Raw genomic sequence first — 23,453 nt, 5'->3', positions numbered from 1 at the left:
CGGGTGGGAGTACAAGCAAGGAGGATTACCTTAAATTAGCTTCTTCCCCAGAAAAGCTTTAAAACTAAACCACAACCTGAAATAACCAAACATGTCTACAGATACAGATTATACTGGTTTCTTTCTCACTTTAAGAGGGTCCTTTCCTTTGCAGCCAAGAAACCAACATGGAACTACATTCCCAGTTGTAATTTAATGCATTTCCAAGCAGGAAACAATTTTAGCATTAGCTTCAAAATACTTAAAGTAATAGAAAAGCTCATTTTAAAAGTATGTTTTAGCATTTGAAAGTAAACTTACTTAAATTTTTCCTTATTTAGATGACTATAGAGAGAGAAGAAAGAAGAAACAAGCGAAGCAGAAATGCACTGGGGGCTGGAATTTCAAAACGGAAGCATACTTTCCCAGTTAGAAATTAAAAACAAAGTTACAGCTTATGGAACATATCAGCTTAATACTAAACTGCAGCTCCAACATGTTGGCATACCCTGCTTGAAAAAAACAAAACATAAATCATAAAATCATAGAATGGTTTGGGTTGGAAGGGGCCTTAAAGATCATTTAGCTCCAATCCCCCCTTCCACGGGCAGGGATACCTTCCACTAGATCAGGTTGCTCAAAGCCCCATCCAACCTGGCCTTGAACACTTCTAGGCATGGGGCATCCACAACTTCTCTGGGCAACCTGTGCCAGTGTCTCACCACCCTCATGGTAAAGAATTTCTTCCTAATATCTAATCTAAATCTACCCTCTTTCAGTTTAAAACCCTTACCCCTCATCCTATCATTACACTAATCCAAAACTTAAATAGAGAAGTAATACTCTTATTCAGTAGCATTTAAGAAAGTAACACAGAAATAGTTCTATTGATAACCAGTTTTTGATAGAAAACCACAAACTTGTTTCTAGTTTGGCCCATGGCAGAGTTCACAATATTCACTCAATCCGAAATATGTATCACAGGTCTATTTGATTTTAAAGAACCTAATAAAATACACAAATGTACCAAGAAGGTCCTTCTCATAGTTTAACAGTCAAATTTAAACATTTAACTATACTTACAGAGGCATCTTTCAGATTTCTTTCATAGGAAAAGTGACAGTCCATATTTTCTTCATCTCTTGAAATAACAAAATTATATTTGTCAGCTGATTCTTCTCCAGCTATCAATGCTTTCTTCAGTTCTTCGACATACTTTTCTCTGTTCATTTCCATGTCAGCAGCCTCCCTAGAAATTTCAGCTTCAGACACTATCAGAAAGAAACGTGAGAAATAAATACTCATGTGTGTGAACATGTGTATATATATATTTATATGAACATACAGACACACACTCACACACCTTAAGGGACAGGCAAATACTAGGAGACTATTCTTTCCTTGACATATACCAGTGTGCCAGACACTAATGGAAATGTAGCAGGAATACTGTGTTTTTCATAAGAATTAAGTTCTGTCCCTTTTTTTCCTGTCTGAAAATGGTTTATTACTACTAGTCCACAATTCTACTTGCCTAAAGTTATTCTGAATAACACTAACCTTGCAACAAAGAATGGAATGTTTTAACTATGATTTATTGTGCCCTCTCAGTTCTCTCTGAAAGCATGTAATCTAAACCCTGTAAGACAACATATGCAACTGTTTCCTCACACATTCTTGATCCAGTTTTCCAAGTTTGTAACTTACAACCTTAAAACAAAATAAACTGTAAATTTACAAATGAAGCTATACCTAGAGACTTGGGAATCCCTGTTTACCGTTTACATTCAAGGACCACTACATGGGGGATGCGTCTCCAGTTTGCTTTACATCAGGTCTATGAAGAAAATTTTATTCCATTCCTTTGGAGGTGAAGAATGGTTGAATACGGTACAGAACAGGCCAATAAAGATGTACTGTTGTTAAGAACCATGATAGCCTTTCCTGTCTGCTTCTGATCATTTATTTTGTCCTAAATATTCTTTTGGTTAACCCTCAAACTGAAATGGCAGCTTACCAAGACACGTTATCTTTCACTAGGAGTAGCAAGAAACGGTTCTTGATTTTACCACCTGGGCCCCTAGTAATTTTCCTTCCTTTTGTATTTTATTCTACATACTGTTCCTTCAGTACTTTTAGAGATCAAATGTTAATCAGAATAATGATCTCAATGAGGACTGCAGAGTTTCATGCACAGACAGATATAAGCAAAGACTCCAAATTAAAGATAGGATGCGTATAATTTAATGCAGGCTTTAATGTGTAGCCTACCAATACAGTATTTTAGATTGTTTACTTGATTAACAGAAGTGTTTCCTTTTCTTCTGACCAACCTTCTGAGGAAGACTGCTCTAGATTGTCATTTACCCCTGCTTGCTCTGAGACCTTTCTAGCATTTGCCCAGTGTTTGAGAGAGAAAGATATGCAAAAGGACATTAGTTTGTGAGTCTGAAAAAAAAAACCCACAAAACAAAGCCAAAAAAACCCCCAAACATATACTCACCAAAAACCAACCCAAAAACCCAACAACAAAAAAAAACCACATCCTTCACAGAACTGCAAGACTTTAAAAAGTATCCTACTTAAAACCCCTATTAATAGCTTTATTTCTTCTCTATACAAATGCCTTTGAAGACAGTTGCATATTGAGACATAAGCCTTGACATGTATTGAAATCACACTGATAGACATAGAACAGCATTTCAGTCACACATGAGCCTGTTCAAATTGCCTCATTTTCCTCCAATCTTCTTCTTGACCCAGTAGCTAACCTCATATTGCAAAGAAGGCAATACGTATCAAATCAATCCATCACATAAAAATACAGCAAAGAGGTAAAGGTATAATTATTTGCTATAAATAGTTATATCTTCACACACTTTAGGATTTCTGGATTAATTCTGCACCTTCAGTAATTTTAGCTTATTTTCACAGACTCAGAGTGGTTGAGTTTGGAAGGGACCTCTGGAGATTGTCTAGTCCCACTCGGCTGATCAAGGAAGGGTCAACGACAAAGGTTACTCAGGACCATGTTTTTAATATCTCCAAGGACTGAGGCTCCCCATCCTCTCCAGGCAATCTGTTCTGGTGCTTGGTCGCCCTTACAGTAAAAAAAGCTTTTTCCTGTGTTTAAATGGAATTCCTTGTATTTCAGTTTGTGCCCATTGCCTCTTGTCCTTTCACTGGACATCACTGGGAAGAGCCTGGCTGTATCTTCTTTACTTCCTCTCATCAGCTATTAATTAATACACATCGACAAAATCTCCTTGAGCCTTCTCTCCTCCAGGCTGCACAGTCCCAGCTCTCTCAACTTCTCCTAGCACAACAGATGCTCAAGTCCTTCAGTCATCTTCATAGACTGTCACTGGACTCAATTCCGTAAGTTCATGTCTTTCTCATACTGGCGAGCCCAGAACTGAACACCGCATCGCTGGTCTCACCAGGGCTGAGTAGAGAGGAAGGATCACCTCCCTTGGACCTGCTGGCAATGCTCTTCCTAATGCAGCCCAGGAGGCTGTTGGCTGCCTTTGCCACAAGGCCACATGACTGGCCCCTGTTTAACTTCTTGTCCACCAGGACTCCCAGGTCCTTTTCAACAAGGGACCTGCTTCCAGCCAGTCACCCAAGGCACCAGTACAGGCTGGGGGCTTCTTCCTCCCCAGGTATACAGTTTTGCATTTCCCTTTGTTGAATTTCATGAGATTCCTGTCAGCCCATTTCTCCAGCCTGTCCAGGTCCCTCTGAATGGCAACCCAATCCTCTATAAACCCTTCCCCCCAGTTTTGCATCATCTGTAAACTTGCTGAGGATGCACTGTGTCATCATTCAAGTGATTAATGAAGATGTTAACAGTACTGGACCCAGTATTGATCCCTGTGGTACAGGGCCGCTAGCAACAGGCCTCCAGCTTGACTTCATACCACTTATCACAACCCTTTGAAATCTGGTTGAACTGCCTGAGCTCAATCCACTTCACTGTTCATCTATCTAGTCCATACTTTACCAGTTTGTCTGTGAGGATGACAGAGGACACAGTGTTGAAACCTTTGCTAGTTAAAGCCAAAATAAACAACATCCACTGCCCTTCCCTCATTCAACAAGCTAGTAATTTCAGAGGTTATCGGGTAGGTCAGGCATGATTGCCCCTTTGTAAATCTGTACTGACTAGTCACCATTGTGTCCTTAGTATTTTTTGCAATGGTTTCCAGGATTAATCCTCCAACACCCTCTGGTTGACCAGCATCGTACCCAGATCCATCACCTTACCCTTCCCAAAGATAGGAGAGACATTGCTTCCAGTTCTTAAAAACATCCCCTGATCACTATTACCTTGCAAAAATAATCAAGAGTGGCCTCACAATGACATGCGCCAGATCACTCAGCACTCATAGTCTCATCCAATCAGGTCCCATGGACTTGTGTACATCCAGTTTCTTAAGACATTCTCTAACCTGATCCCCCTCCAAGGCTAAGTCTCCTTTGCTCCTGACTTTCCCACTGATCTGAGGGGCCTGGGATTTCTAAAGGCAAATCTTAACCAGCAAAGACTAAGGCAAAGGCGGCACTGAGTAGTACTGAGTAGTACCTCAGCCTTTTCCATGTCCTTTGTCACCAGTCCCCCTGCCCCACTCCGCAGCAGGCCTGCATTTTCCCTCTTCTTCCCTTTGCTGCTGCAGAAGTCCTACTTGCCCTTCACATCCCTTGCCAGATGCTATTCCAGGTGGGCTCTGGCTTTTCTAACCCCATCCCTGCATACTTGGTCACTGTCTCTATATCCCTCCCTGGTCACCTTCCCCTGGTTTCCACCTCTCATATACTTCCTTTTAATGTCTGAGTTTAGCCAGGACCTCCTTGTTTATCCATGCAGGTCTCCTGCCACCTTTGCTTCATTTTCTGTTCCAGTGAGATGAACCATTTTTGAGCTTGGAGGAGGTGATCCTTGAAAAATCAACCATCTCTCCTGGACTCCTCTTCTCTCCAGAGCCATATCCCATAGGATTCTTTTAAAGAGATCCTGGAAGAGGATCTCTTTGACCTGGAAGAGGTCAAAGCCTGCTCTTTTGAAATCTAGGGTTGTTATCCTGCTTTTTACTCTATTCCCTCCTCTCACAATCCTAACTCCACCAACTCAATAGTCTCTGCAGCCAAAGGCTGCCCCCAGCTTTGACTTACCCAACCAGCTCTTCCTTGTTCATAAGTATTAGCTTTTGTAGCCCTCCTCTCTACACATCTCAAAATATGGAAAACACATAGACTTTACTGACCTTAGACTTAACTGATGGGGGTTTTGTTGTTTTTCTTTGTTGGGGTTTTTGTGCCTTTTTTTTTTAATAACAGGTCACAATAATCAGTTAGGTCATCTGTTCACAAATACATCAACTATTTGTGCACACAACAAAGAAATACTACCTTGCTAATTACCTTACATTGTTATCATAAGTTATTACCACATTACCATAAGTCTGCAAAATCTGGTAAGGCAGGTCAGTCACTAACACCCCACTCTACTACTCTGTTGATAAGACACAAGTGAACTAGGTGGAAACTAGACACACACTAGCTAGGTGGAACAGGAGATGCAGGTGGCGAGAGAGAGCATGCTAATGTCACCACTGCAAGGAAACAAACAGTTGACACAATGAGAAACTACCCCCTTCTGTGGAAAACCTGAGCCTGCAGATACACTCAGTTAAAAATAAACTAGTGGGTCAGAATCACATTAGTTATCCCCTAGCACAAGGCATTTTTCCCTAGGCAGATTCAAATGTGTTAGGTCCTTCAAAAGCCAGAAAGCAAAGCAACGCAAGGGAACTAAACTGCTCTGGAGTTATGATAGGAGGAAAAAAAAAAAAGAAAAAAAAAATGGAATTAGGCTCAGTAAATATGAGCAAGTCAGTCTTTGTCACACTAAGATGTGAAATGTCAGGCCTATGGCAGTCTGAAGTCTGTCACAAAGTTCCCCATATTCTCCTTAACAGAAAATGCTTAAGATTGAGTATTCTCTGCTCCCCTCTTCTTTTAAAGATACAAGAGGAAACCTGTCACACTTATACTAGCTTAACATAAAGTAAAAGGACAAGGCACGATACATAGTATTTTACCAGATCTGCAACAACACAACCATTCAGCAGATGTCAGAAATTGCAGAAATGTCAGTATACATTAAAAAGAATACAGGAATGCTGTGGAACAAACATTAGAATAAACCAGAAATAAAATAACTTCATAATCAGTATTCCTAGATTGGAGAAGATGCTTCTATCCTTACATTTTAAGTTGCATTATCTATATTGCAGAGAAGGAAAAAAAAAAAAATGGAGTGGGTTGGAAAAGAGAGGCCAGGGAGAAGTGTGGCATATTACAACTGTATGTCCCTACAGATTTGTAAACTTAAGATGTGTGCTCTTCGTAAAAGCACATCTCCTGAAATGGAAACTGTATTCTGCTGGCCATTACAGCTGATGTAACAGACAATCGTACATAAATGTTTTTGTATACAGCCTAATACTGATGAGCTTTAGGGCACCGAAATACTCTGAGACACCCAATAAACTCAAGATTCAAAACATTTATATTTTAGTATCATCATTTGAAGAACATGTTACATTTTTCAAATTTATTCCTACAACCCAACAAGACAAATTTAAACAGAGCAAAAGTAAGCAGCAGCCCTCTTCATGAAGTTGGGGTTTAAAAAAATCTTTATGAAAGGGAACACAGGACACAGGGAGAGAGAAATGGATAAAAACAGTCCTTTTTTCACTGCATGGACATCACAAACATGTTTTTTCTAATATGTAAAACCCTTTCCTAATACATGAAGAGAAAGAGGCTAAGACAGAGGGACACGTATATAGCCAGCTAGCACTTGTCCTACAAACAGGACTTTTGAGTGCAAATCCACACTATTTAGCTGCAATGCTGCATCACTGCCTCCTTCCCTATGCACCAGACACATCTGCAGCTGGCAGACAGGGACATGAACAAGAGCAAAGACAGCATGCAGCACTGCAAACATGAAAAGACCTACAAGCAAGCAACTGCTAAGTCAAAGGCAGTCGTGCATTAATCCTCACGCACTAAGACTGACAGGTTATGAATTTCAGAACAGGACTTGTTACAGTGCTGCAAAGCTGGAGGCTGTAAACTGACACTAGCCATTCCACATGCTGCCAGTTTTTCTCTACCTCCTTCTAAGCTAAGTGAAATGTTCAACCATCAGCCCCAACACAACTGAACACATCTAAGTATCTTACATGAAGTAGTAGAAGTATTTTCCAAGATTTTTAAAATTTATTTTAAGCATGAAACAGATGTTATCAGAAAGACTTAAGACTTTAACAATTGCCAGCGGCATCTTGGGTTTTTTTAAACTGAAAGCTGCACTTTTAATGTTCATATAAAGAACGATACAGCGGAACTACTGTCAGGAAAAAAGCTAAGCCCACAAGCCAGTGAAGAATTGGGGCTACAGTGCTGGTCAACACTCATCTTGCAGAGCTAACAATCCACTACAAACAGGAAGAGTTGAGTGGGAAAGAAAGGCAAGAAATTTACCATCAAAACATTTCCACTTTATTATAAGCTACAGCCAACCAACTGTTTCCTCATTAGCTAGCTTATTTCTTGTACAGGACACTAGACAGAGGTGAGAGAGAAAAGGAGACTAGTATGTCAGCAATCCCCCAAAACAGTACAAACAGAAATGTGAAAACCCTTGCAGTATGAGGCAAAGAGGGGCAGAAAAAAATAAGTCAGAAATACTTGCAAAAATAAGTGTTTGTCTAGAACAATGATTAGAACACTGAGAAAAATTAGATTACCTTTCTTATTTTCATTGAAAGTTTAAGGAAGCTAAAAACCCAAAGATACTAATATACTGTAATAGACCACTGTGGTGGATTTTTTCTCCTGTGGTGCCCCTACATGCTGCATGTTTCTTTATCTTACAAAACTAGCAGAACTGATGAATCATTAGAGAAACACGAAATATATAAACCCATATATCTGTAGTTATTAAACCCAATACCAAGTGAATACATTAGATCATGTTGCATATTTGTGTGCTACTCCTCCCCCTGCAAGATTTACTTTTTTTTTTCCCTCCTTACATAGGACTCCTAACACATTAAATATACAAAAAACATGAAAGACAACTCCATCAGCAACTCTCATTCACTTTCTGGCAGGTCTTGCCAAGCAAAATAATCCACAGCATGAGAAACCCAAGAGGGATTTCCCATAGCAAGAATTTCTGACCACTGTTTTCCCTCCTCCCAGGTTTTGAATTTGGAATCTAAGCAGTCTCAAATGTGATGAAAAACTCAAACTTTCTCAAACTTAGAAAAAGTGATCAAAAACAATGCTGAGCGTATGAAAACACAGATCTGTGCAGTAGGAAAGCCTCATGCACAAGAACTTCAAATCCTAATGAAATTATTCAAAGGACTACAAATTCAATAGGAATTCCTTACAAATGTATGATTCTTGCAAAAGAAACAGAAGCGCTCTCCTTTGGATGAGTACCCAGTGCTCATGCTAAACTGTTGTGGGTGTCTTTCTTTCCTTTTAATAGAGTGAGGTCATCTTGCTTTCACTGGTCCTCTGTTTTGGGAAATTATCATCCAGCCATTCTGCCAGATGCAGGAAGTTAACAAAATGAGAACTGTGTTTACATATTTCTTCTATACTCTTCCAGTTACAGTAACATAGCTTTTACTTAGAAAAATAACAGATTTAAAGAATCAGATTTTTGTGAATTTAAGCTCAGGATTTTAAAGTTACATAAGAACAACCAGAAAAGCTTTTAAACAGAAAAACTAGTATGGTCAATTAGTTAAGTATTTACCATTGTTAACATCCTTTTTGTTATTTTGAAAATACATAGTTTGACTATCCTATTGTCAAACCAAGAAAGAAAAACCTTTCATACCAGACTACAGGGAACCAGCATGTCTTGTGCAGGAACTCCTAATCAATAGTGTGTTTGAAATGTTAAAATGAATATGGAAGAGCAGATTTAATACATATGTGGACATATTTTAAGTTAGTCTTGTTTCCTAGGTCTAAGTGAAAAAAAAGGTGAAAATTGTATTCAAAAGAAGGTTAATGAATGATTAAGCTTCTTTTTATACACAGGAACTATATATATACAGATATATAGTTTGTATACATGTATATATATTAAGAGACCCATCCTCTTATTCAGGTTTCTGAGGGGGGAAAAAAATCCCACAGGCTATTTTTTTTTCTTCTGATAACTTATGCCCAGGAAAAAAATATTTTCTTGTCCTTTTTCCTTCTCAAAAATTCACCTGAGTACCAAATACAGCTACCTTTAATTATTAAGATTTTATGGAACCATTTAAAAAACATCTGCAATTAAATGCTTCATGAACTATAATTTGCAAACGGAACTTGCATGACACATTTGTTCAAGGATCTGGAGAAGACACATAAGTGGTACTCCAATATCACTGCAAGAAATTATATTCTTGAGAAAGAACAAAACATTGCATATCCATATGCTAAAAGAATTAGTATTAGGTTTGACATGCAATCTTTCCAGATTTGAAAGATCTCTGAACACGTTCCAGAAGATCATGAACCCCACCTCCTCCAGCCCTGGGGAGAGGTAAGGCTCATAAAAAGTTTTTGATGTAAGTGGTGGGTCACAGTTTAGAAACTATAATAATAAAGAACAGTAATAATTTAAAACTTTTTTTTTTCTTTCCATTATTACCTGTCCCGGTCCATGCACATTGACCATCACTAAGCATTACACCAAAGCCAGTGCCTAAATCTTTTTCCCATGATACTTGTAGAAAATACGTTGCTTCTGGATCAGAAACTGGATGAATTCTGTTCAAAGTCTTCTCCATTTTCCAGACACCTGTTTAGGAAGTAAGATAATCTTGTTATAACCAATGGCTTATTTTCCAGAGGTGCTTAGCAGTTTTACCTAACTAGCTTTAAAAAAAAAAAAAAAAAAAGATACAAATATAAGCATACTTAGAATTTTATTTTATGTTCCTCCACAAATTCAGTTTTTCAGAGAACTGATGATATTTCCAAACAGGAAACTGGATTACAATAAGTAAGGTTTAACAGACCAGTGCCAACAATCAAATATATTTGAATAGTCCCAAATTAAGAAACTAAGTGTCAGGAAGCTGGGGAACAGAAAATTACAATACACAAGCACTTCACCATGCCTATGTTTTTAACTTACTGTCCACTATCACCCAACATATGGCATATGGACTATAATTCAAAATAATCAATATTCATCTGGAAGATTGCCATGTGAAAGCATGCTACTAAGCTTCACTGCAAAGCAGAGGTTGCAGTGGATGCCAGCAACCAAAGAAATTATTTAAAAAACTGGATGCTGCAGAGAACAAAATCTATGATGCTACAGTAAATTTTTTGCTCCATATCAAAGCAACTTGGCAATCTGTACTTGACATAAGACCTTCTAAAGAATCTCATGTATTTATACATAGTCTAATCTGACAATAATGAATCCTCACAGTACTCAAGAACTTTAAAACTGCATTTGGAAATTTGCTCCAGAGAATAGTGAAGAAACAACCAATTCTGAAGTTAACATTGACATACAGTATTTTCATTGAGAATGGTTCATGTTATCCAGTACCTGAAGAGGTTTTTTTGGGGTGTTCAGTTGTTTTCGGCTTTTAATTTTTTTTTTTTTTTTTAGAAGAATGAAGTGACTGAAAAAGGGCTACATGTTCACCCACACACTAAAAATAGCCTGTATTGATAAAAGCAGGAAAACCACAACTGAGGCATTTAAACTACATGCACTGAGTACAATGATGCTTGGACAGGTTAGCTATTAAAAGCTCTATCAAGTTTTCCATCTGAAGTGTAGCAATAAGTAATCATGATCAGGCTCAGTTCAGGCCCTGAGGGGACTCTGTTCTTCAAGCGGTTGTAGAGGGAAGCCCCTTTTTTGCTCATGGACGTTGAGAGCCAAATCTAGATACAGATTTAACTACCATCGGCCTCCAAAAAAGTTGGCATTTTCAGGTTAGGAGGAACAGTTTTAACTGCAGTTGACTGCACTGTGTCTGACCTTCGCTCAACTCTGCACAACAACATTTGAAAATGCCTTTCCCTTGCCCAGACAAGTGCACAGTATTCAAAAGCAGCAAAATATATGAATATAAGACTTGTTTTTCAAGCATAAAGCTGCATTAACAGCTAGACAACAGCTGCATTGTCAATAATACAAACATTCATTACAGGTATCAATGAGGTTAATGAAACAACACATTAACTACTTCTGATTGCTAATTAAACCACAACAGAGATCACCGCACACTAGCAAATAGCATTTCTAAACCGTAAGAGGAACATCACGTAAAGTACCTGCTACGAATTCAGGCTGAACTTTGCCTAAAACATGTCACTAGGCAGTTCCAGCATTCCTGACTACCCATTACATTTTCATAACCAAATACTCAAAGCAGTAACTTTATTTTTCCAGCTTAAAGCTTAAGTACACATAAACACCATAACATTTCCCTGTTTAGAATATTTTTCCGAAGAGTTTAGGATTCAATAGCTATGGTAGGAGTAGAAGGAGATAAATCATGTACATATAGCTAAGCATCATGAATTCTTACCAACAACAGTAAGAGGGATGACTTTACTATTTACGTCCATAAACCACCACTGCTTATACTATTACAGATGTCATACTCCACGTTTCTATTCACAGAAAATGCGCCAGAAACTAAAAAGTTACTTAAAAGCAATATTGAAAAGTTAGTTTGAGTCCAAAAAACTGCTTGGTGATGGAAATAGAAGACAACTGGCCATTTCTGAAAATCTGCACTAACAAGGTCTCTAAGGCCTGAGATGAAATTCATCTGATATCGCAATACTGTGCTTCCCATGTATCGATCTTCACACATCGGTATTTCACTCAAGTGATGTTGAACAGCTAAAAGTGAAGATTCTGTTTAGACATCATTCTTAAGAGGTCAGTTGCCAGCATAAGGGATGAGCCTGTTAGCAGTACTGAGAAAGCTTCCATACGATCTATATACCTGTGGTAAAACACAGCTGCAATAAAAACGAACACGCTGAAGAGATACAATGCAGAAGAATATTCTGTACTTCATAATAAAATGCAAAATACAGTTATCAAGCTTTTCCACATTTTATTGTGCATCTTTGAACAAACAATTTTACAGGAGAGCACAAAATGAAAATACTTTTTCTCCCAGCTTTTATCGCCTCCATTGTGCTCACTAACCTTTTGAGAGGAGTATTAGCCATTACTACATGTTTAGAAACTGCCTTACAAAGCAGAGCTCAGCCTTGCTTGAGATCTCCAAGCACTCAACTGTTCCAGCCCATCAGCAAAAGCTTAAGGATTCTTGGCTGTATATAATGGCTATTATTTGGTTCTCTTCAAGAAGAACAAACCTTCTTTGTGAAATTAGTCTGACCTACACAGCATATACAAACGTCACTGCAACGAAAAATATCGTACCTTACTGCTTTTTTAAAACCTGTTTGGAAAAACAAACAAAAAAACCCTCAAACCCCTCTTCCACAAATCTCCCAACAACACAACTCTTCCACAGAGTTTAGTGTACTGTTGAGTAAATGGATAAACCACACAGAGCTAACACATGAATACAGCAAAAAATAGCAAAGGAGTTATCTAACTATTTAGCAACTAGCAATTACCACTAATGAAAGAAAAAATACAGAAACTAAATCAGAGCATATTCCTTATTAATTTACTATAAAGTGAGTGCATGCATCTCATCCACTCTAAAGGCAAAACTTAATAACACATGTACACCAGTGTATTTCCAAAATAAGAATTTCAGGGGGAGGAAGTTGGACATCCTGCTTGAATACCTGAAGTTAGCTGTATGTTCACAGGATTCACAAGTAACTTTGTTCAACATCTTTAAAAGATATATCGCTCTATACTTCAACAACTGAAGTAAACTAAAACACCCTCCTTATAACTGACCAATTCACCTGCCTGCTTACTGTATTCTCTCATCACCCCGTCGGCTTTCAACATGCCAAGCATACGTGACTCTTCACACACCAAGTACTTGTGTGTAAAAGGTGATCCTGTTCCTACCCGACTTTCTGCCCCAGGGCTTTTGTTGGTGGGGGAAACGCTGCGCACTGCCGAAGTCTGAGTGGCACACAAAGAGCAGATTTGCCAAAGCAGATTCTCCAGCTCCCCTTCCCCAAATTAACACTCAACTGCCTCCCCACCCTTACAAATATTTCAGCTTGGCTACCAATGAGTGTTCTCTCCAGGAATGCAGAAGACCGATAACACACCTCCAAGAAATTTGGTTGAATCTACACTTCTTTAGTCATTTTCCATGAGGGAAGATGTTATATATACACAAACTGGAGAGTTACCGTAGCAACAAGGCTGCAACAAGTTAGGTTTCCCATTGTTACTGTTGACATCATTATCTCCCAAACCCTAAATGTAGATTCTAAAAGTGAAAAATGCTTTAAAAGGCCAATTATTCAACACGATAATTCATTGTCAGAACCACCACACATGCAAAATTCCAGCCAACAGTCCTGCATGTGCTTGCCTAAGAATCTACCTTTATACATTTCAAAAAGTAGAAATATTATTAGTAAATTTTTAAATGAATGCCAAACCATTTCTCTTTTCTGGCTATTGTCTCAAATAATCCATTAACACTACACCTACAACTGCAGCATGAAGAGTCACAGCTGTTTTAAGTACTCCGGGACAGACACTCAGCCAGAACAAAGTAACTGCAGATGTACCGACAAAAGGGTCTGAAAAATGCATGTCAGCTTGGGACCTGAACTTCCACAGAACTGGTCACACAAGCTTGTAGAAGCTGGTGGTACTGCTTTTTAAGATTTTACTAACGTCCCCATTTCCACCAAGTCATAATTTCATTATGAAAGAGCCAAAAATTTAAAGGATGAGGGAGAGTTGAAACTTCAAGAGTTAGTTTCACATCTTCGGGTGGAAAGGTAGGGACACAGGTAAGAACTGTATTAATGCTCAAAATGGTGAAAACAGCCACCTGAATTTTGACACTCTCACTACTTAAAGTCCAGCTGCTGCTGAAGCTTATAAAAAAAATTATTGCATAAAACTAGACTATTTTTATAGCTATCCAACAAACTAAATTACTGAAATCAGACGCTCATTATTGCAGTCTAAAAAGCACCTCTGAGTCTATTAGACCGGAGGAGTACCTTCGAGTGCCGTTCAATATTCAGCAACGCTGTCTCTGTAGGCTCTTTCCATTCACTGTCTCAATAAAATGAGAGCAGTCAGTACTTTCTTCCTCCTTTAATTATGATAAAGAAAAGCTGCAGAGAAGCTGATTGATTAGGGCCATAAGAAAGCCAGTGTTTTTCTCCTTAAGGGCAGAGGAGGTCACACCACATACCAGCACCTCACCGTGTTAGAGCCAAGGATCTGAGACAAGCTTGCAGGTGGGAACAGTTCAGTCCCACCCCAAATTTGTAAATCAGAGGCTTTATTGAGGCCGTCGAACAGTTGAGGATTGAGCTGTTTATCTTTAGCACTTTGTCCCTTTGGTCTTTGGCTTCTATGATCTACATTAGGCAATGTTTCTTTCTAAGGAGAAATCTGCTGTTGGCTGGTGTGCAATTGACTGGAGTCTATGCTCTGAACAAACACTGTACACAGTTGCTTCTGAATAAACAAGACACTTTTAAAATTGGTTTACAAAGAATTTTATATGTTGTTTTGGATAGCAGTAGGCATAGACCAAAAGCCAAATCTTTTAGGCTGCTCCAACACAGCATCATTGATAATATTTTGAACTTCAGCACTTTATTTTTTTCCATGCAGACTAATCGCTTTTTTTTCCGAATTGCTTCAGCTGCAGGTGTTCCAAACTTCAGCAGCTATGCATGGAAGGCTACTTACAGATCAGAAAGAGCTACTATGTCTTTCTAATGGAGCAATTAACTTAAGTGCTTTCTTGTTGAGAAAAAGGGGAGCTATCTACAGTGAGTTCAGAATAGAAGACCAGCACATACAGCATGCTGCTATTAAAGTGTATAATTTGATCCCTTCTGTCATTGGCTTGATCACAACATACACTACAAATCAGACTCTAATAATCAGAAGAAAGTGAATGGTTAACCTATAATCAGAGAACAGGTACTATTCAGGAGAGTCTATATGTACTTACAAGTGGATTATTGGAGATTTAAACCAGTCAAGAAAAACTCAGATTGCTTTTAAAGATTAAAACTAGCTATTACCACATTTTCTAACAGAAGGAAATAAGATGGTGTCTATATTTATGAATATTTCTAGATATAAATTTCATACAAATTTATATTCGCTCATGTTAATTTAAAATTCCATTAACTCCAATGCTTCAAGAGGAAGAGCATTAAAATACCTGACAAAAAACTTCAACTATGACTCAGTTAATCTAAGAACTACTATCAACCTACTAAGGACTTCCTCTTTTTTCTTTTCTTTTTGGAAGAATATGATTGGGCCAACAAACATGAAGAAAACAATACAGCATCCTTCCTATTGCATCTCACAATAAGCCTCCCGTTCCCTTGGCCACAATATTTGTTTGACACTGAAGAAAGATTCAATAATAACCTTCAGCTGTAACTCAAAGATACATCTGAAGACCAAAGAAGATACAAATTTTGAAAGAGTTTTGTTTCCTAGTGAAATTTAGGGGGCTAACACATTTTTATATTACATGCAACCTAAATTGTATCTAGTTGTTCTTTTGTTTAACTTTGTTCTATATTAAAAGCACAAGGATCACAATTTTGCCAATGTAACTTTGTCTTGCAGATAAAGGAAATGAATCAAAAATTGGCACTGGATATGAAGAAGTGACTGAATGACTTTATAACTTTGTGCAGAGAGGGTGAATGGCCCATTTTAAAAATTCAGTCCTGCATGACAACATTTGATCAAGAGACTGACTTCAAGACAGCTGCAATCAGTGTTTGATACTCATGGACCCAACTGCAGAAGCAAGACTCACATGGCTAACATTTACACCCCACTGTTCCATGGCAGCCACAAAAGGATTGGAAACATGCACATACTTTTCGTGCAATTGTCCAAAAAAAAGCAGTCTTGAGCTTGTCAGACTCCATGGGCCAATAGGATACGCAAGATTTGCCACAAAAGATCTGGAATCTACGATAAGGGACAACCCTTGTCAGACTTATTTACTACAGTCACCAGCTGAAAAATGAGGAGAAACAGAAGGAAGCAGACAGTCAACAACCTTTATAGTAGGAATCTTACTAACAAGCTTTGATCTTAATTGTAGCCTGGAGGCAAAGCCCACCCTGGTGTCTTTCATCCTCTTGAAGTCTCAGACCTAACCCACTACCAACTCCAGGCATCCAGGCTTGCCAAGCTTACTTATAAGCGTCTATATTAGGCGACAGTTTAAGCTATAACAAGGTTAAAAAAAAAGGCCTTCATATATTAAAATAAACACACAAATGGGCAATTATACTAGTATATACTAGCAAGTAAGGGAGTATCTGGATAGATTTCCAAAAGGGACAAACCTTTCTTTTTCGCCCTTTTCTACAAATTCTTCCAACACTAACAGTTCAGTGTGTGCAGGCTGTCAAATCCTCACTTTCCAAAACCCATATCAGAAAAATCCTAATGTTTCCCTAGATAAATCAGGACACGCTAACTGAATGTTATAAACCTGTAAAAAATAAAATTAAGTCATACAACTGAAATATTTCCTGATGAAAAAGTTAATTTTAGTACTGACGTTACTAAAAAGCGTTTATAGAACTGAGTAACAATCAAAGACGACCACCAGGCTGGCTTCAAGCGGGCAGATCTGGCATGCAAAGTCAGCAGGCGTGCCTCAGAGACCCAGACTCATTACCTCTGTTGCCTCTGGGAGATGCAAGCCCCAACAAATATTTTGTAACTGTACTTTGGCAATAGGTCAGCCTGGCTTTCCAAGGCCCTGCCAAAGTCAATGGTGGCATGGAGACACACCTGTTTTGCCTTCCCTTGAAAGCTGCAACCTTAGGCTATTTATTAAGAAAGATAACTCACTTTATAAAAAAAAAAAGCCATCTAAATATATATCAATTTCCCCATAATCTCTCTGAAAAGACAGCACTAAAATAATTGCGTCTCTGCAGTTTTCAGTAACTTAGTATTATCCATTTGGGTATAGGAAAGTTGAGGAAATAATAAAAAAAAAAAGCCTGTTTTAACCACCCTTCACCCATCCAAAAATACTCAGATACATATGTCTTTTTGATGTATTTTTGGACAACATATAGTCGTCTGGTTGAGGTATCATCTGTTTTCCAAAACACTGCCTTCTTTAGGATTAAGTATTATCAGGATATTCAACACAAAACAAATCTGTCCTACAGATTTCCTTTGTTTTCTATTCTTTAGTCCCCATATAGACCTATTATAATCTCACTCAGTTTGACATGTTTCTGTAAATGTTTGACTTAACATCACTGAGCAATGGATTCCACTAAACAGTCTTTTTTTTTTTTTTAACTTGAAATGAAGTCAAATAAATTCAGTACTATTGAATCCACAATAGCTCCACAGGCATGAGTAACAAATCTGAAACAAGGATAAATGAAACAAAGAAATCAGTATCAGCTAGATATGGATGGATGTAATTCTATATGTAAGATTTCTGAAGAGCTTTGAAAAATTGAGCTCAGTAACCTGGAAAAACAAGTTTCACCAAATGTAGCCACTTCAGTGAGACAAGAGCATGTATAACTACGAAGGCTTACATATCCTCCTCTCCTCCCACCTCTACACCCAAGACTTTTCAAAGAGATGGATTATTTTAATTTCATGTCCCTGTCAAATTAATAATAAAAAATAGGCCTAGACTCCAGATTGCTTTATCTTGCTAAACAGTTTCCTAAGGCATTTTCTTTGAAGAAAATTCCTGCAATACGCCGTCTTCACTTAACAAAAGTTTTATTATGTTTTTCTTTCCATTTGCTATTTATCTACTGGAAAAGGCAACACTGATCTCCCTGAAAACAAAGAGCTCACACTACTTTAATTTATTAATTTAAACATTGTAATTCATTTTGTTTCATCTGGCCCCCACAGAAAAATAATTCACAAGACATTTTCAATGAACTGGGATGTTCACTTTCAATGCACTTAAATTTCAATTTTGCAGCTCTTTATTCAGCCATGTTTATCACTTTGCATTGAAAATTAATTACTTTTTTGATGGATTAGGCTGAGCAATCAGAGTTTGAAGATAAGGCAAAGAGGCATCCATCCGTATCCATCCATATTGAACATCGATTTCAACTGTTTCCACAGATGGGCACAGATTCAGCTTTCGTTCTTTAATCTGCCTTGAATGCCAAGCCATGAGATTAAACATATCAGGTAACACAACAGGTACATATACAGAGGATTATATGATGCCGGTGCGCCATGGTATAGCACCTTCAAAAGAGGCAAGAAACCCACAGAAAAGCGAGGCACCAGTTTAGCTTAGGCTTTGTGATAATGCACATTGGACACACCAAAAGAGGAGAGAAGCACCAGTCCTTATCCAACAACGACTGACATGCCAGTATTTCAGCAAGGAGGGGGCCCATCCACAACTCCCACAACCTCACCAAGCTCTAAGCAAACAAGCAGTTTTGTTTTTAAAAAATAGAGAAAATAAATAATGACACAGTTCCACTAAACAGATAGCAAATTCAGCGGCCACTGACTCTACACCCTAAGCAATCACTTACATATCTATTAGCTTGTGCTCAATCAGCACTGTGTCTACAAACCACATTTAGAAAGGAAAGGGCACATAAAGAGCTTCACGAGAGTCACTCGTACTTTTTACATTTTAAGTTCTATACATAAAAATGTAAAGCTTTTCAAGACATATCAGCTCACTGCTTTTCTAAGTAGTTTTCCTGACTCTTTCATGTGGTGATTTTTTTTTTTCCCCCTTACTATGGGCTAGGCAAAAAAAACCCAAAAACCTGTACTCAAAAATTAAACCCTTACCCAAGACACTTGATGCCAAGCAGGGGGGTCCTACTTCAGGAAGCCAGCTTTTCAATATTAGTTTTCCCGCACAATCACTAAAGAATGCTAGCTTGCACTGGAGTGAAAAGAAATTTGCAGACTAATATGAGGACACAGCAGGGGCATACCAGTGGAAAAATGCCATTGGGACTTGAACTGAGAAGGCAATTAGGTACTCATTAGGAAAATATAGCACAAAAGTGCTTTGATACTGCACCAGTTAGACACAGTTTTGAGATCTTAAAGTGTAAATTATCACAAGGCAAATATGTGGAGCATCAGTGTAGAGGTCTCAAAAGTGTTTTTTTTAAGACTGTAAGTCACAGCTTTCCCAGATACATTAAATCAGTTCTTATGGAATGATGACATAAAAAATTATGGGGGGGTGGGGCAGAAATTGAAACAGAACAAAAGGGAAAAATATTTTTAAAATAAGTCTCAGTTAAGATTAGGCTTCACTGCATGTTGGGTCGCACTTCACCTTCATGTTGCTGGGCTTCCTGGTTTCCAGCTGCAGAAGCTAAACAGAACCGCTACTGCACATCACTATCTGAAATGAAACAGTGAACAAATACAATGACTCTGAACTAATGCAGGTACATAACCATAATAAAACCCAGCCCTTTGTGCAGAAGAGTCAATTTTCCACAGCTTCAACAAACTGTTTCAGTATGGTTTTAGATACAGTACCCCCACTGCATTTTCCCCCCTTTCAGTGTTACAAGTACGCTTAGTTGCATCAAGTACAAAAATCACAACACGAACCTCGAATTAACGGTATATATTAAAAAATTCCTCCTCTACCTCATTATTTAAAGAAGAGAAAAAAACCATCTATTTTTAGGACAGTCATTGTTAATAAAACAAATCCCTGGAACAGACAAGATTATAAAATATAAAGCACAGTTTTCATCTATATACTTCCCTGACCAAGGCAGAGGGGAAAAAAAAAAAAGAAAACTTTCTAATATCGCCTTCAAGAGATTATGAAACGTAAGTCAAGTAGGTCTATTACCAAGACAACACAAGAATGCTTCAGCTAGTTCCTTGCCTCTTACCTCCAAAAATAATTACCCTCTAAGACAGCAATGCCTCGCTTTCACCGAAATTAACATTTCTGCCCAATCCCCATTATGCCTATGGCCACTGTGTGCTGTAGTCTGTAAATTAATGTTAAGTTTCACAGCTGGAGAAATTTAATATAAGTCCACATAATACAGTTTGCTGCCTCCAACTACTGTCTAAGCTTCCCTCATTGGCTCAGTCAACACAAATCTCTCCTCAGGTTTTTGTGAAGTTTCCACCATAAGCTTGACACAGCTGACAGCATTTGGAAAGCCCCATGCTCCCTCTTTCCTGTCCAGCTACTGTGCTGAAAAGGGTGGCCTCTAAGATCCTTTTGTAGACCTGTAAACAAACAATCCCTTTCATAATCATTTGAATCATTTTTTAAAAACAAATGCAGCTTGTGATAGGATATATAGCCTCACTCTTCCTCTAATTGCATTAATTTTTCCATCCCAAGATAGCAAGCAATTTGGCTGATGCCTAGATCAAGAACACAAAAGTTCTCAGTCTCTGCACTCTTAAAAATCACATAAGATCAGTCTCCCTTTTTTACTATTTATTTTACAATCTCTGCTCTATCTGTCTGCTCTGTTGGAGGACATCCCTTCACACAAAAGTCACCTAGAAGTTTGCAAAGCAGATGCAGAAATAGTCCAATAATTTTCCAAACTTTAGAAAGTGAAGGACACTGTTTCTTAACCCAGGAAAGAGACACAACTCAAGTCAGCAGAGGGACCAGGGATGGAACTAGAGCAAACCCTACCTTTGGTGCAAACATTTTCATTTCATGAACCATTTAATGGTATTTTACAATAGCTTTCTAAATTGGATTCTTTGTTATTTAGTGAAGTTAGTCCAGATCATAACTTAAATGTGTATGCACATTATTTTACACAATGTGTAAAACACAATGCACGTTATGTTCCCCACAATAACAGCAAGCACTACACACTTTTTGCCAAATACAACAGCGAAGAAATCACAGCTGCATCCTATTAACCTTGAAGACATAAATAATGGTTTGAGACCTTGAAAATCTCACCCTAAACTCCTGGCAATTCCACCTACTCTTAAAGGATGTGTGGTGCTTTTTCATTTGGGGCTCCTGAGCTCTAACATAACCCCTTAAAAACATTTTCCACCTACTGCTAAACCCTAGGCGACAAGAGGTAAGGATTAAAATTTCTCATCTTCAAGTGGGACTGAAAGATAACATCAGAAATCGGCATTGAGACAAAACAGCAAGTGACCCTGTGACACTCATTGCACATACATAAGCATGTAACATGTAATATAGTGAAGCCAATATGCAGTATAGTAAACCATTTTAAATGATCTCATCCATAGTGAAATGTAAGTTTATTGGTCAAAACAGACGACTGTAAGCTATCCACCATTCTTGCAATCCTGCTGGCAAGACAAGACACCAGCAAGCAGCAACATTGGGATTGTGTATGTCAGAAGAGGGGCTAAGGTCACCTGTGTTATGCACAGCATAACTATTTCTACACCAAGGCCATGACACCCTTTGTTTGTTTGTTTGTTTTTTTACAACAAGCTGGAGTGCCTTGCTAAGTTGTGCAGTAACCCTGGCATCAGCCCATCAGTTGTATATGACTATCTTTTCTTTTTTTTCTTTTTAAATAATACTTCATGGAAAAGTTTTGTTTTGCAAGTTGTAAGTAATGACTTAGATGTACTGGTTTTAGTCCAGATAAATGCTTGAAATCAATGGAATTTAAATGCTGAGTTTTGCATTCAAAAGGCAATTTTGAAAGTCCTTTATGCACCTTTGTATACCATAATAGTGTTTAACTCATTAGGTTTAGTTCTTAAGTACTTCACCAACAGATATATTAGAATCATCTTGTAGATCCAACATGCTGCTATTCTGCTCATTTTACTATCAATGTCAGAATAACTTCTGAAGTGCGTGTAATCCCATAGATTCATATAGCAAATCATTCTAAACACTGTATATGCTCAATGTTTCTGACTGCTGTTATAAAGTAAAATGCAAGTGCTTTCTCTCTACAATCTGGACAACGTAGTCACCATCATCTGATCCAAAAAATGAAGGCATCCCAGACTACAAACTCAGTACCTGTGTATCCCACATCAAGTATAGCATAGTAACTGGCATATTCATTCCTCACAGTCTTTCAAAACTCTAGTCAACTCCTATAAAACAACAGCCTACACAATTCACAGTTTTATCATACTGACAGAGGACAGCAATTCACATGAAATCTGCCACGAAAAGCAGAAATTTTAAGGTATAGGAATTCTCATTGTTATATGAACATTCGTTTCCACACACAGTAAGTTTCTATAAAATGTATGGTTACAATACTAGGTTAAAGCACTCCTCCCAAGCACCCCTGATGTGAAGACTGAGTATTCATTCTTGCTCAGAATAGCTGCAACCTCCAAGCATTTTACAGCTATTGTGGTTCATCCTACTATAGTGAATATAGTGTGCGCTTTTGCTAGGTAACAGAGGGAAGCAGGAAACAGAAAGAAAGAGGAGCCATACCTAAATATAGATAGCTTTTTTGCAAAACAGTATTAGCAAACAAAATGCCATGTTCTAATACCATTGCCAGCATACAGAATGCTACCTACTCACTACACATGTGCCCAAATAATGCATATCCCTCATGTTCCGCCACCTCCTTATTCCAGTGGGAGAGCTAAACAAACTTGTAGCTGTAGCAACTATGCAAATAAGCCTTTATGTATTCATGCTTGTAGTTGAAGATACTAGGAACAACAGAAGTGGATACGACATAAAAGCTGAAAAAGAGCATTCTCAGCTTTTGCCAATCATTCAAACTAGCGTATCTCAAACAAAACAACTGCATCTGTATCTTATTTGCAAATGTTTTTTTCACACATGCACATTTGTTATGCACAAAACTTGTTTATACACATGTACCCGTCATGTCAGTCACCCACCTGTGATATTTTAAAACTACGTACTCCAATCCTCCTCCTTCTTATGAAAGCTGAGACACAAGAGAAGCTTAATACCTAGCCTCCCACATGCAAATTGACATTGTTTTGTTATAATTCTTCCTGCATTTGAAAACAACCTAGAAGCTTAATCTCTGAAGCCACCTTTTTTACCTTTCATTATACACACAAATTCCTTGGTATGCTCTACTGCTTAAACACTCAACTGTACAGTATGCAATCTCTGCACTGGCAAATCACACTACTAAAACATTTCCTAATACACACGTACTACAAAGCACAGCCAATACCATTAAACCTCCTTCAAAAAAAACCCAAACAATATCAT

The 23,453-nt window shown here is 38.1% G+C and overlaps 1 protein-coding gene across 1 annotated transcript in view; it reads right to left on the bottom strand.

Moving 5' to 3' along the window:
- The window catches only part of XRCC4 (X-ray repair cross complementing 4), a 175,295-nt gene extending 165,428 nt beyond the window's left edge, over positions 1-9,867 (bottom strand). Inside the window, exons 1-2 of the mRNA XM_009281596.2 lie at positions 9,722-9,867; positions 1,063-1,250 (exon numbers count right to left, since the gene is read on the bottom strand). Coding sequence (XP_009279871.1) covers positions 1,063-1,250; positions 9,722-9,860 — 327 coding nt within the window. The 5' untranslated portion in view covers positions 9,861-9,867. The remainder of the gene's footprint in view (positions 1-1,062; positions 1,251-9,721) is intronic.
- Positions 9,868-23,453: the final 13,586 nt, after the last annotated feature.

The sequence above is a fragment of the Aptenodytes forsteri genome, unplaced genomic scaffold (genome assembly GCF_000699145.1).
Source record: "Aptenodytes forsteri isolate BGI_AS27 unplaced genomic scaffold, ASM69914v1 Scaffold116, whole genome shotgun sequence".
Taxonomy (NCBI): domain Eukaryota; kingdom Metazoa; phylum Chordata; class Aves; order Sphenisciformes; family Spheniscidae; genus Aptenodytes; species Aptenodytes forsteri.
The sequence above is the reverse complement of the archived record's forward strand: the minus strand, read 5'-3'. Positions and strand labels throughout refer to the sequence as shown.